General features: G+C 46.3%; 1 protein-coding gene across 2 annotated transcripts in view; it reads left to right on the forward strand.

Annotated features, from left to right (window-relative positions):
* Positions 1-12,520, forward strand: part of MRM1 (mitochondrial rRNA methyltransferase 1) — a 36,262-nt gene that overhangs the window by 3,271 nt on the left and 20,471 nt on the right. Inside the window, exons 4-7 of one of the 2 annotated variants that reach the window (XR_001558993.2) lie at positions 1,722-1,841; positions 1,972-2,159; positions 4,190-4,295; positions 8,083-8,238. Coding sequence is in view for 1 of the 2 variants with exons in the window: in XM_015880856.2 (XP_015736342.1) it covers positions 1,722-1,841; positions 1,972-2,021 (170 nt within the window). In the remaining variant the exon portion in view is untranslated. Of the gene's footprint in view, positions 1-1,721; positions 1,842-1,971; positions 2,717-4,189; positions 4,296-8,082; positions 8,239-12,520 lie in introns of those variants that run through there. The other variant, XM_015880856.2, reaches the window with a different exon arrangement.

Raw genomic sequence — 12,520 nt, forward strand, 5'->3', positions numbered from 1 at the left:
TGCATCCCAGAAAGGTTGACAACACCAAGAGAAAGGAAGGAGGTGAAAGTGACGATGGTGTCATTACCTTGAATTATGAGAGGTTTCTCCAGGAAAAGTCCAAGTATCTTTTTGTCAAGGGAGCCTGGAGACTGATAGGTAGATACATAAGGAGAGCTCCCAGACCTTGCAGTAATGATCTCCGCTCTCTGTTGAGCACTAACTCTTTGCTGAAAAGAAAATTGAACATTACAGTTGTCTGATGCTGGGGTTGTTTGAAGAAACATCCTAGATCTGAATATGCAGCATACCTCTAGCCACAAACAGCAGCAAAGATATATTAGCATGGTAGTGAGCTTCCTGGCATTGCACAGATTGTCTTGTAAGTTAAGTGTTTGCAGACTTGAATTCACCTCTCTTGGATCCTTGCTGGCTTAGCAGAGAATGATTTGGACAGTCCAAGTTGATGTTGTTTGCTGTAGATTCGTTGCCAAAGGTGACAGGCACGGTGACTGGCTTTAAGACTGCAAGCTTTGTGTGAGCAGGAACAGGTTTGGGAGCACTTAGATGCATTACCAAATAATTAAGAGGGACTATGTCAGGTGCACTGTCAACGGGAGACAAAACTGATACTGAAGTCCAGGATGTTCTTTTTATTCACCAGTACAGACTAGGATTTTATCTGATTTAGTCAGTACTCCCTCTCACGTGTCACACTCTGTGCAAGTCTTTTTGCCCTGAATTTATGGGTCCTAATTATTTTAAGCAGCCTGGGCCATAAAAAGCTTTGTAAAAGCTGGAAGCCAAATTACTGCCTTTATTAGGAATTGTAAGACCTTTATCAGAGAGAGGAGTGCTCCAGGAACTGTGGCACCTCTTGGTCATAGGTGCAGTCCAGTGCAGTCCAGGTTGATCCCATTAAGCAGAGGTACAGTAGCCTCTGTCAGTCAGTGTGTGCCCCAGTGGTGCTGTATGGGATGAGTCTGGACCAGAGCACAGCAGCCGAAGGGGAACATTTGGCTTCTGAGCCTGGTTTGTTAGGCAAGCACGTCTTGAAATGAGCCAGGTATTCCTGCAACCATGTAGCTGTCCGTGTATCTCTAAATAATGAATGTGGAAGAAGTCTTTGGGGAGCTGAGCAGGCTGGGAGGTCTGTGGTCTTCTGCATTTTCACTTGTCTGCACATAGGATTGTTTAAAGCCTCTCCCTTTCCATTTCCCTTTGTGACAGTGTGAGTCAAACAACTACTAATGACCTGGGATAGATTTCAACTCTGTTTCACCAGTGTATCAGCCCAAACATATCAGGGCTGTTGGATGGTTTAACAACTAATCAATTGAAGCCTCTGGTTAAACTGTCTGCATTCACAAGTTGCACCCAGCTGGTGGTACTCTGCTGAAAGGGCTGAACCTGTCACTATCGATAGGGACTCAGATTTGCTGTGGCAGAGGAGGCTGGTGGCCTTGTCTGCTTTGTCCCCTGGCAGCGGCCCATGTCTGTGGGCATCTGCACAGTGGATGCTTGCACGTGGGGTCCTCATACTTGTGCTGCAAGGCTCTGTGCTTAATGCTGGAGTGCAGGTGTGATGCACAGGTATTCCTTAGAAACCCTGCTGGTGCTGGGAGCAGATCCAGGAAGGGTGGAAGGGAAGGTGGGACAGGAGCCCATTAACAAATGATACTGATGAGTGGGAAGGAGGAGCGTGGCTGTGAGCTGACCTGAGCAGTGTTTTTGTTTTGCAGGTAGTGAAGGTGATGGCCTTTCCCTGGAGACGCAGCTCCTGTGCCACCAGATGCTGCTCATCCCCTCTGGCAGGACACTGCACCCGGGCATCGAGTCGCTGAATGTCTCCGTAGCCACTGGTAAAAACAGATACTGTATAATGGCATTGGGCTGAATTTCTGCATTTAAAAATCAAACATCCAGACCCTCAGAAAGATTATTGTATAGAGTTAAAATAAAAGCTTGTTGTCTATGTTTACTTTTCTACAGGCATTCTCCTGCACTCCATATGCAGTCAAAAGCTGAGGAAGGGTGATTGATTTTTATCCTGGCACGTGGTGGAAGTTGCTCAGCCCAGATCTTTGATGGCAGGAAGCTGCTCAGTGTTCCATGGCTGTGTTCAGTATGGATATGGAAGTGCTCCTTCCAGGTTCGGCACCATCTCAACAAGTTTCAGGGTGAGCCCCACAGACCCAGGGTGTGTTATGGCTCATGCACTACACCAGCAAAGCCTTGACCCAGCACTGGAATCGTGCCTGTGTGCAGTAGGTAACACATCCCACCAGCACCTCAGAGGGGAGATTGTAAGGAAGGAAGACAAAGCGAAGCTTCAGAAGTAGACAGCCAAATCCTTCAGTTTTAGCAGTTTAGCCAGTGGTGGCTGCAGGCCTCATGTTTATTGTGTGTGGGACTTCTTTGCTCAGGCTGCGGGTTTGGGGCTGTAGAATGAGTGGTGGTTCGTGGTTGGTGCTGACTTGGAGAGCAGCCATGCCCTGTGCCTGGCTTGCTGGCAAGAAGCTCGTCTGATTTGGGTCTGCTCAGTAGCCATTGATTCACATTGAGGCAGTCCCTCTGTTACGCATTGCTACTTGAATGTCTGGAAACACACCATGTTGTATTTGATAGTAACACAAGGCTACAGCTGTGCCAAAGGATGGACGTGACCTGTTAAAAACAGCTGTAATGGGGAAGAATGCAGTCCATTAAAATAAAGCCTCCGTAAAGATTTGTTGTAGACTCGGCTCAATCCTTTTTGTGTCATATATAAATCCAGAGTGTGATTAGTAGAACAAGGCACTTCCTTCAGGTGGGAAGGGGAGCCAGGAGTTGTTCTCTTCATCCAAGGAAGTTTCCTTCGTGTGATGGCTCTAATCCAGTTGGATGCTGAGCTGCCCAGCACTGCTGTCCCCACTGATGGCATGTGGGTTCAGGGGCAGTGGTGACAGTAGCTTCATTTGCAAACATCCTGGTTGAAAACCCGCTTGGCTGAATTATTGAGAACCAAATGAATGTTATCGCTTAGCACCTTAATTATTTTATTTAGCTACTGTGGCCCTTTGCATAGGATTCCTCATTAACACTTAATTTACAGTGCCCTTTAGGGATAATTTCAAACAATTCAGCTTAGTCTCCCTCCTCTCCCCCTTCCAAGTGAACAAGTAAATCACTCAGAGTGACTAATTAGGACTTTCCTTTGAGCTAAATGAAGTCTGTAAACCAGTCTGTGGATGTGGAGGTTTTTCAGATGTGTCCCTGCAAGAGGCTGGTGGCCTTGCTGAGGGCAATGGCTGCAGTGGGATGGGATGAGGGGTGGGACAGGACACACTGCTTTGCAACTGCAGTGGCTGTGGGGGCTCAGGTGAGCATGGAGCACGGCCCAGCCTGGCAAGCAGTGACCAGCAGTGGGTTTCATGATGCTGATTGCCTGGCTGCAGCCTTAACTCCCTGCACTGCTTTGAGCCGTCAGTGTGATGGAACAGAGGGGTTGGGGCTGTGTTTGGACGAGCCCCACATGGATGGTAAGGGTAAGTTGTGCCCTGCTGGCGTCTAGGTGGGATCCTGTACTGCTCTGCACTGAGAGATTTGACTTTTCAGTGGTGTTGAGTTCTCCATTCTGGGTCTGCGGCTTCAGCTGAGGGTGTCTGTTGTGACAGTGTATCCTGAGCTGTTTCCTCTGCAAAAAGGCAAAATCAAATCTGCCCCAAGTGCCTGCTGCGATGTGAGCATAGCTGTGGTGCCTGAGTCTGAAGGTGTTCGCTCAGTAGCAGCTGAGGTCTGGCGGACTACAGGGATGGTGGTTCTTGGGCAGGTGTGAGCACTTAACGTTTCTGGGGCTGAATGTGCCTGGTTTTTAATTGCTGAAATAGAAAGGGAAAGGGCTGGGGAGGCTGCTGGCACGCTGTCACCATGATGTTAACTGTGCAGCTGTGTCTGACCCAGCAGAGGGAGCCCGTGCTCCAGATTTGCTTATTTCTCGCAAGCCCGATGCCGTGTTTGGGGTTAGCAGAGTCCTTCCTCTCCAGCAGCAGGGATGAGGATAAAGCCGTTGCTCTCTTCTTGATCTGTAGTTAAGTGTGTGTGTGTGTGTAAGTATTTATATTTACGTATATAATATTTATATAGAGAGAGATTTCTAATTCCATATAAACTGTAGTTTCTTCATTAATATATATATATATATTTATATATAATTTATTACTTTATGCAGTACTTAAACTTGAGAAGACCCTTCATTAAGTTTGCTTGTGTTTGGGAAAGCCACGTGCCCTCTGACCGCGCTCAGCCACAGCAGCTCATCTATGACAGACAGCCAGGTGAGTAGCAATGGAGCAGGAACTGCAAAGCTCCCAGAACACTTTGAGACCCCAATGCATGTGGGGACACTGCTGTTAAATACCTCTTTAGGCCTGAATTTGGTGCTGCAGTGTCAGACAGAGCTTGCTGGGGTTTGAGTTGAAGAGGCACTGGTGCCTTATGGTTAGCATTAGGCAGAGTTTGCCTGCCAGCTCTGCTGGCACAGCCAGAGAGAGTGCTGGCTACGGTCATAGCACCAAGCAGAGCTGCACCTTTAGAGCTGGAGCTTTGAGTGCTGTGCGGTTTGCCCCCGATTTAATAAATGCAATCCATTAATTGGATCATTGCCTGCTTCTGCAGTTAATTTCCTGGATATTTTTAAATGTTAAAATGTAGTTTTTATAGTCTTTCATTATTTTTAGCCTTAAGCTCAACTATAATCGTCCCTGTAATGTAACTGTAAAAAAACCTCGTGACTTTATATCATAAAGGAGGACATTAATTGTCATTTTTTGTGTACATCAGCAAGATCAAAACATGCTTCCTGATTACTTCTGTTTGTACATAGAGTCTCTTTGATATTTAGATATGAGTAAAGTGTGTGTTTGTGTAATTTGAAAGTCAGTTCTTCCCTCCCTGCTGCTTGTCATGGATTCCTTTTGGAAGCATATTTACCAAATCGATTTTCAAATTCAGTAATTGCCCTTCCAAGATGATTTCTCAGTCATCAAAATGGCTCTAAGCCTGGTGACAAACTATGTGTCCTTGCAGCTCAGGAGCTGCGCTCCCCACCTCTGCCTTTATACCAGGGGGAGCACAAATCTCTTCATCCCCTTAAGAGCCCGAGGTTCCCAATGGGCACATGGTGCTGTTGGTCTGAGTGGCTTATTGGAGGCACTGCAGCATTGGGTTGTCCTGCAGCACGTGGATCCTTTGGGCACAGCAGGGAATCCTCCAGTGAGGAGCGGAGTTTGTAAATGTAATCAACCTTGAGGTCTTGTTACTTCCACAGGTGCAATTAGCATTACCATCTGCTAATCCATGATTAACGATGTTTACAAATATGCTACAACATGTTAAAATGTGCCTGCGTTCCTTTTTGGTGTTATTTTTTTTCCCCCTTCTCCCTGTTTTGATGGGGTTTCCCAGCTCCCCGTGCTCCCCATCAATGCAGCCGTTTTGTTTTCATTATTTAAGAGTGGTGTTAAAACTCCAAACCAGCTGTAGGAATGACAAGTTCAACTCAGAAGGTCGGTGCCACTAAGTGGGATTTAATTGCGTGGGGGCTGAGGTACAAACTGGTGAATCTGAATAATAAAACTTTCTTGGAAGCGACATATGGCGCAGTTTAAAGTAAATTCTTATTGATCGTCCCACGACTGATGTGTTAATGGATGGCAGTCCCTTCCTTTGGGTTTGATGTTGACGTGGGGTTTTAATAACATCACCCAGGAATATTGTGGATTCTAATAGGAGCGTTTGATTTATTTATTTATTTATTTATTTATTCAAGTGTTTTCTATCAACTGCCTCTTTCTTTTTAACGCAGGGAGGAGTGTATTATATCCCACTGTATGTCCTCCAGATCTAGGTTACGTGTAATTGCTCGGTAATTGGTAGAACCATGTAAAAGCCATGGTATTTGCCAGTCAACCCTCCTAAGTCACCATGAAATTGAAGTGTGATATTTATTCTCTATAAAATTTGCGACCCAAATGTTGTGTAACATCAGGCCTGGTTGACTATGGCTGCATTTTGCAAGGCTGCTGTGTGTAACTGCATGTGTCTGGGGCTGTGCACCTGTGTTCCCTGACACCTGGGGGTGGGAAGGAGCTGGGGTTGGATTTGGCTGGGAGGTGGGTGGTGGTTGTTTTGCTTTGAGAGAAAGGCTTTAACCTGGGTTGGGCTTTGGCCTCATGTTTATTAATGTTACCTTGAAGTCCATCTCAAAATGATGGAGGTTTTGGAGGTGGCCCGAAGGGGATCCCATTCTCAAGAAATGTCCCCAATTGGAGCGAAGCACTTCAGCTTCTTGCTAAGGAGGGTGTTCAGACAGGTTTGTTTCATTGTGATTTTTGTCATTTGAATTCAGTTCCAGTCCAGAGCCCTCCCACCTCTGTGCATGGGCAGGTTCTGCCCTGGCTGTGCGCAATGCAGTGTTGGGCTTGGGGGCAGCCCCTTGTTTGCCCACTGCACAGCTTTGGCTGCATGCAGAGGTAATGGCTTGCTTATGATCAATAGTTTTATATACTTCAGAAATGTGACGACGTGCTATAGCTTGATGCAAAGCTAAACCTGCCAATTTTTTCTTATTTTTTTTTTTCCCCCACCCTGTTTTAGAAGCTGCAACATCAGCAGTTGTTTCTCCTGCACTCCACAAGTCTTAGCTCAGCTGTTTTCTCTGGAGATCCAAAATGTGGCTGCTGCAGATCCTGGCAATGCAATGCTCTGTGCTGTGCAGGTCTCACTGTGAAGCTGGTGTGTTGGGTCTCAGCGGCTCTTCTTAGTGTTTCTTATTGCTGCTGTGTGTCAGTGGCACAGAGGGTCCAGAGCCATCCAGCCTGGCCATGGGCACAGCTGAAGGGACACAGCTTTGTGTTCTGCAGCAAAAGAAAGGGGCCCTGGTTCTGCCTGTGCCCTCATTAGCACCTTGCAGTGCGGCACAGCTCGCTCAAGCCATATCTCAAGGCTTTTGCTGGAGATTACATCTGTACCTAATGCGCATTTTCCTATAAACAAGGGTGCTAAATGGCCTTTCAGTTGCCTCTGTAATGCCTTTTTTAATGGAAGGTCCTGAATTAAGAACGTATATATATATATATGTGTGTACGACTCCTAAGAATTTTGTAAGTGATATTGAAAACCTATTGTGAGGTAGGATTTCTTCTTGCAAAATTATTTTAATGAGGTTCCAGTTTATTTTCTGGCTATATTTTACTTATTTAATCCTCCAGGGGCGTTTTTCAGAGGCAGCATCTCATTTTCAATGCAACTGTTTTTAACGTTAGGGAAAACTACCTTGCTGAAATGCATGAAGGAAGAAAAAAAAAAGAAGAACCAGAGGAAGATGTACGAGATAAGAATAAACTTGAAAAGCTTTGAGGTGGTTTATGGCTTCTCTTGAAAGAATAACACTTCATGTATTTTTGTTATGGTGTGGTTTAATGATGCTTGCAGGAAAAAGATAAGGTAGAAATGGAAATATAAAATTAAACCAGCAAAGTGAATGTGATTATTTTAGTTACTAGTATTACCTGGGGAAAATGCTCTCGGGGCTTTTTTTTTTTTTTTTTTTATCTAGTCTAAATATTTGCTTTTCCAAGAGGGAAAGCCCTCGGCAGTGCTGGGCTGCGATGCGAAGCACTCCCAGTCCTGTGGCCAGACAGGGATGTTGCTCCCTTTTGTTATTGTTAGGGAAATCTGATGGTTTTTAAGGGATCTGCATATCACAGCCGAGCTTGCTGCCCTTTGGGGTGCTGCCCTTTGGGGTACTGCCCTGCTTGCAGGGACATCCATCAGCAGGACTTGGGCATGGCTGCTTCTCAGAGCTCAGACCTGTCCCATCCCATTTAGAGCCCATACATATCCAGGAGCTTCACCGGATAGTTAATTTTTCAGTTTCTTCCATGGGTGTGAAAGAGCGAGGGGTTTGTTTCTAATTACAGTTCTTGAAGATTTATACTTTAATTCAAATAGTTGAAAAGAAGCAGTTTCTGCGTAGGTTTTTTCACTGTCAGAATCTAAAACAGATTATTATGTAAATTTTCTTTTTTCCGATCCTAAATTCATTATAATATTCAATTTCAGGAAATGCTCTTGACCATCTGCTGCTGCTCTAAGAAACGAGTGTTTACTACCAGAAATGTCGGAGGTATCTGGGATAGATCACAGCAGAGTGTAAGGGCAAAGTGCAGCCACTTATGCAAAACTGTGCCACTGTCGCCTGGAACCTGGAGTTGGAAGGTATTGCTCCTCCCCAGCCCTGGCACACGCTTTTCCTGCCATTATTTAGCACCTGCATGACAATCAAAGATTCTTCTGACTCCACTTCATCTCACTCCCATACGTTTAGGAAACATTTCTTCTTTGAATGAGTGGTGAGGCATTGGAACAGGGAAGTGGTGGAGTCGTTGCCCCTGGAGGTGTTCCAGAACTGTTGGAGATGTGGCACTGAGGGGATGTGGTTGGTGGGCACGGTGGGGTGAGTTGGACTTGGGCTTGGGGGTCTTGGAGGATTTTTCCAACCTAAATTATTCTGTGGTTCTATGAGGGGATGGTGGTGATGGGTTAACAAAGCTGATCTTAATGGTCTTGTCCAACATCAGTGATTCTATGAAATATCAGAGTGTAGCGCATGCTGGAGGTTGGCTTTTGTTCCTTTCCTTCACACATGTACAAACCATGGAAGTGCTGTTTCTACAGCTGGAGCCCTTCCTTACTTCAGCATTCAGGGAGAGAGCCGATTCCCTCCTTTTCCCCCCTTTGGGGACATTTTTGCTCTCGTCTCATGCAGCTCAAGGGGGATGAGAAGGGCAGGACCCCATTCTGGGGAGCATTGCTGAGCCTCCACCCATGGGTGCTCCCCCTGCCCTGACCGTGTGCCCCCAGCATCCTTTATGTGTGTGCACCCAGCAGCTGTGAGCGAACCCGCGTTCGATTGCTGCAACCGCCTGGGGAATATTGCTCACTAATTATAGAAAACAGAAGACGTGCTCCCCTTCTCTTGATTTTTTTTTTCTCCTTTTTTTTTTTTTATAAACATTGTCTCCTCTCAACAGCTGAGTGTTTAATTAGTGTTGATTGCTGCTCACATGTTCGATAACTGCTCATCAGGCGGAGGTGTCCACTGATGCAGCGTGGCCTGGAGCGCGGAGCGGCGGAGGGTGCTGCTAATTAGGGATGCCATTTATTTTGGGAAGTCATGTGGACAGCGGCCTGACTTTTAGGTTAAGTTTCAAGGTTAAAGGGAAACACTGTGAAAAAAGGCCCGTAAGAGTGAGGAGCTCTGATGGCATTGCCATCAGCAGCATGGGGACACCCCATGGGTCAGCCCTGTATGTATTTATACACACGTATAGTGCATGTGTGCCTGCATATGTGTGTGTATATATATACATGTATGCAAAGCGCTCCCATTTAGAAGAGGAGAAAGAAGACCTCAAACATCACTGAGTTCCTAAGGGTGGATACTGATATGATCAGGATGACTTGGCACAAGTGGGTTCTTCTCTTCCACCAGGAGTATGTGCCTGTACCAGGTTTGCCCCGGTATTCACAGCAGGATGGAAACATTGAGGGATATAGGAACATCCCCTGCCGTGGGGATGTGGGAAATCCAAATGCCAGCATTGTGAGTGGGGCTGGGTGTTGCTGCATGGTGGTGCAAGCAAATGCCGGTCTGCTGCGTCTCCGTGCCTGTTATTTATTTATATGTTTATTTGCTGTGCCACCTGACAGCAGTGATGGAGCTGTCATGCTTTGGTGGCCATCAGCTCGTGATCTGGCACCTGTTCTCTGCGCTTTAATCTCTCCTCTCTGCTCACATAGAGTCTATACATAACCCCCAGCCAAACAAAACGTGAAGAAAAATCAAATCTAATTACAAGCCATTGATTTCTCTCCAAATTTGCTTCTAATACACTTTTTGACTACTCCTCGATTCCTTTTTTTTTATTTTTTTTCCCCCATTTTTCCCTTCCTTTCTCCTAACCCAGCTGCTCAGTCAGCAGCAGCCTCCTCCCGTGGCACCGGGAGGCTGCAGTCTGCAGCGTGCACAGGGAACCTTGGTGCAATAGGGAATACATGTTTGGACGCAGGGATTTTGCCATGGCCGAGCAATAGGGACGATTGTTGTGATGCACCTCATCTTAAAGGACAGGTAGGACTGTGCAGCTTTCCTGATGGCTTTTTCCCTTCCTTCTCACTGCTCTGGGTTCTTGTCTGTGTGCTGTTGGATGGGCTGGGGTGTTCGGGATGGGGCAGAATAGTGTGTGGCCAGGCAGTGGCATGTGTCACCACTCTGCTTTTTGTTACTGCTTGGCTTCATGTCACCCTTCAGCTCTGCGTCACCCTAGTGCAGTCTGGAAGGAAACCCTGAGGCTGTGTCACCGCCACCCATCCGTGGCCCTGGTGTCATTGGTGCAATGGTGATGTCCACCTCCAGCAGGAGCCCCAGGAACACTGAATTCCAAAAGGAGCATCGAGATGTATCGTGTGAGGTGGAATACATGAGCTGAAGACAGTTTGGTTGTGTTAATTATGGAAATCTAAAGATAATCTATATTTAATGTCAAATTTTTCTCAAATCTACTAAAGAATGAGGAGAATATATGCACATGATGACATTTAAATGAAGAACAAGGTGCAATTAAACTCCAAAACGTACAGTAGACTAATTGGGAGAGGATGACAAATATAGTTATCATCAGCAACTAATTAGGGACCTGCTTTAGCTTTCCCTGCTTGATTAATCTTGACTAGGTGATAATAAGTTGTGTGGGACCGGGTACCTTGCACAGTATTTGGTGGCAGGAGCTGGTTTATGGCTGGGGAGCACACGGGCTCATGTGGGGCATGTTGTGGTGGGGCATGAATGGGTTCTGAGCGATGGGGTGGTGTGGTTGGGAGCCCCACCCCACCTTGTTTTGAGGTTGGTGCTGAGGATACCTTGGTCACGGTACAGCTTCCATGTTGTTTTGGCATCTTGTGGGCATTGCCTTGGGGTTTGTGTGGATGGTGAACACCTTGATGTAAGTGTCCCATGAAGCTTTTCCCTGGTTCCATGTGGCTTTGGGGACAGAAGTGCCCCTGGGTGTGCCTGCTGAGCCATGTGGCACATGCCAACCCCGCTGACACCACCAAGATTTACACACTTATCTTTTTGCTTTGAAAGGTAAGAATAATAGTAAAATGTTAATGTGGCACTCTATGTATAATGCTGTACATAAAGGAGTGACATGATGTGAGAGACTGATAAATCATCGCCGCTTTCAGACACTCATCTGCACAGAGAGCGCAATGCATGGCTTCTCCTGGCGCAGGAGGGTGCTTGGGAGCCCACAGCATCTCCAGTACTCCTGGGAGCTGTTGTTGGAGCTGAGTTTTATGGCATGGGCTGCCTGTGTCCCTGTGCTGCTCAGAGTGAGATCTGTGCATCCTTGTGGTGTCAGTGTGCCAGCAAAGCAACACCACGTGCCATGGTGCGTTGTGGTTATGGGGAAGTCCGGGTACCTGATGGGTGATACGCTCAGCCCAGCCATCACTGTGCTGGGGGTGAACTTGGCTCAGTCACCATGGAAACAGTGTCTGGCCCCGGTGCTGCTCGCGTGTGCACAAGTCCCGTTGACCTCACTTAGAATTATTACCTTTGGCCAAATAAAATAATTTGTGTTAATAAAGAGACCATTTTCACTCGGCTTCCAAGCGAGCCTTCCCCAGAAGGCAGAGTGACTCCTTAATTACACTTTTACTGCAAGGTGATTAATGTTCAATATGTGATACTCCGTTTAAATAAGTCACTTATTAACACCTTTAATATGCTTTAATTTTATTTTTTTTTCCCCCTCTTTTTTCCTCCTCCCCACTTCCTGCAGCACAAGGTGGAGCTCTGTGTCTGGGCATGGCACCAATGGGCTGAGCCATAAAAAGCCCCAGAATGGGGAAAAACCCAACTGGTTGTGGTCATCAGCAGCAAGATTAGATGGGTGGTGTGCTGGGAAGGGATGGTGCTCCCCCTGGTTTTGGGGACTGGGAATACACATTGCTGCTGCTGTGCATCCCCAAAACTGCACCTGCATTGCTCTGAAAGTGCAGCCAATTCTCATTGCATTTCACCTGCACTGTTGAGCCAAAAAAAGGGTGTTTGGGTGCTGCTTCCTCAGTGTAGTGTGAGGGAAAAATGACCACAGATGTTTTGCATGTGAGTGTAGGGACTCATTTTCCACGTCCCCTTGTGGCCCTGTTGGTGCTTATAAAGAATGGAATTTCAGATAATGAAATGACTGCATACAGAGTTGGAAAGCTAAAAAGTAATTTTAATTTATCTCAGCTTCTTTTAGAAGTAGTTTATTTGTGTAGCAACAGCTGTGTTTAGGTATGTTATTATTCGTCATACAAAAGGCTGGATTAGCAGTAATAGCCCTTTCCAGATTACTTTGCTTTTCACACGTGTGACTTCTACAGGGTGTGCTCTGAACAAATCTCAGTGTGATTTGCAGTGCTTTGTGGTGATCGAGGCTGACATGTG

This window comes from Coturnix japonica, chromosome 19 (genome assembly GCF_001577835.2).
Source record: "Coturnix japonica isolate 7356 chromosome 19, Coturnix japonica 2.1, whole genome shotgun sequence".
In the NCBI taxonomy this organism is placed as follows: Eukaryota; Metazoa; Chordata; class Aves; order Galliformes; family Phasianidae; genus Coturnix; species Coturnix japonica.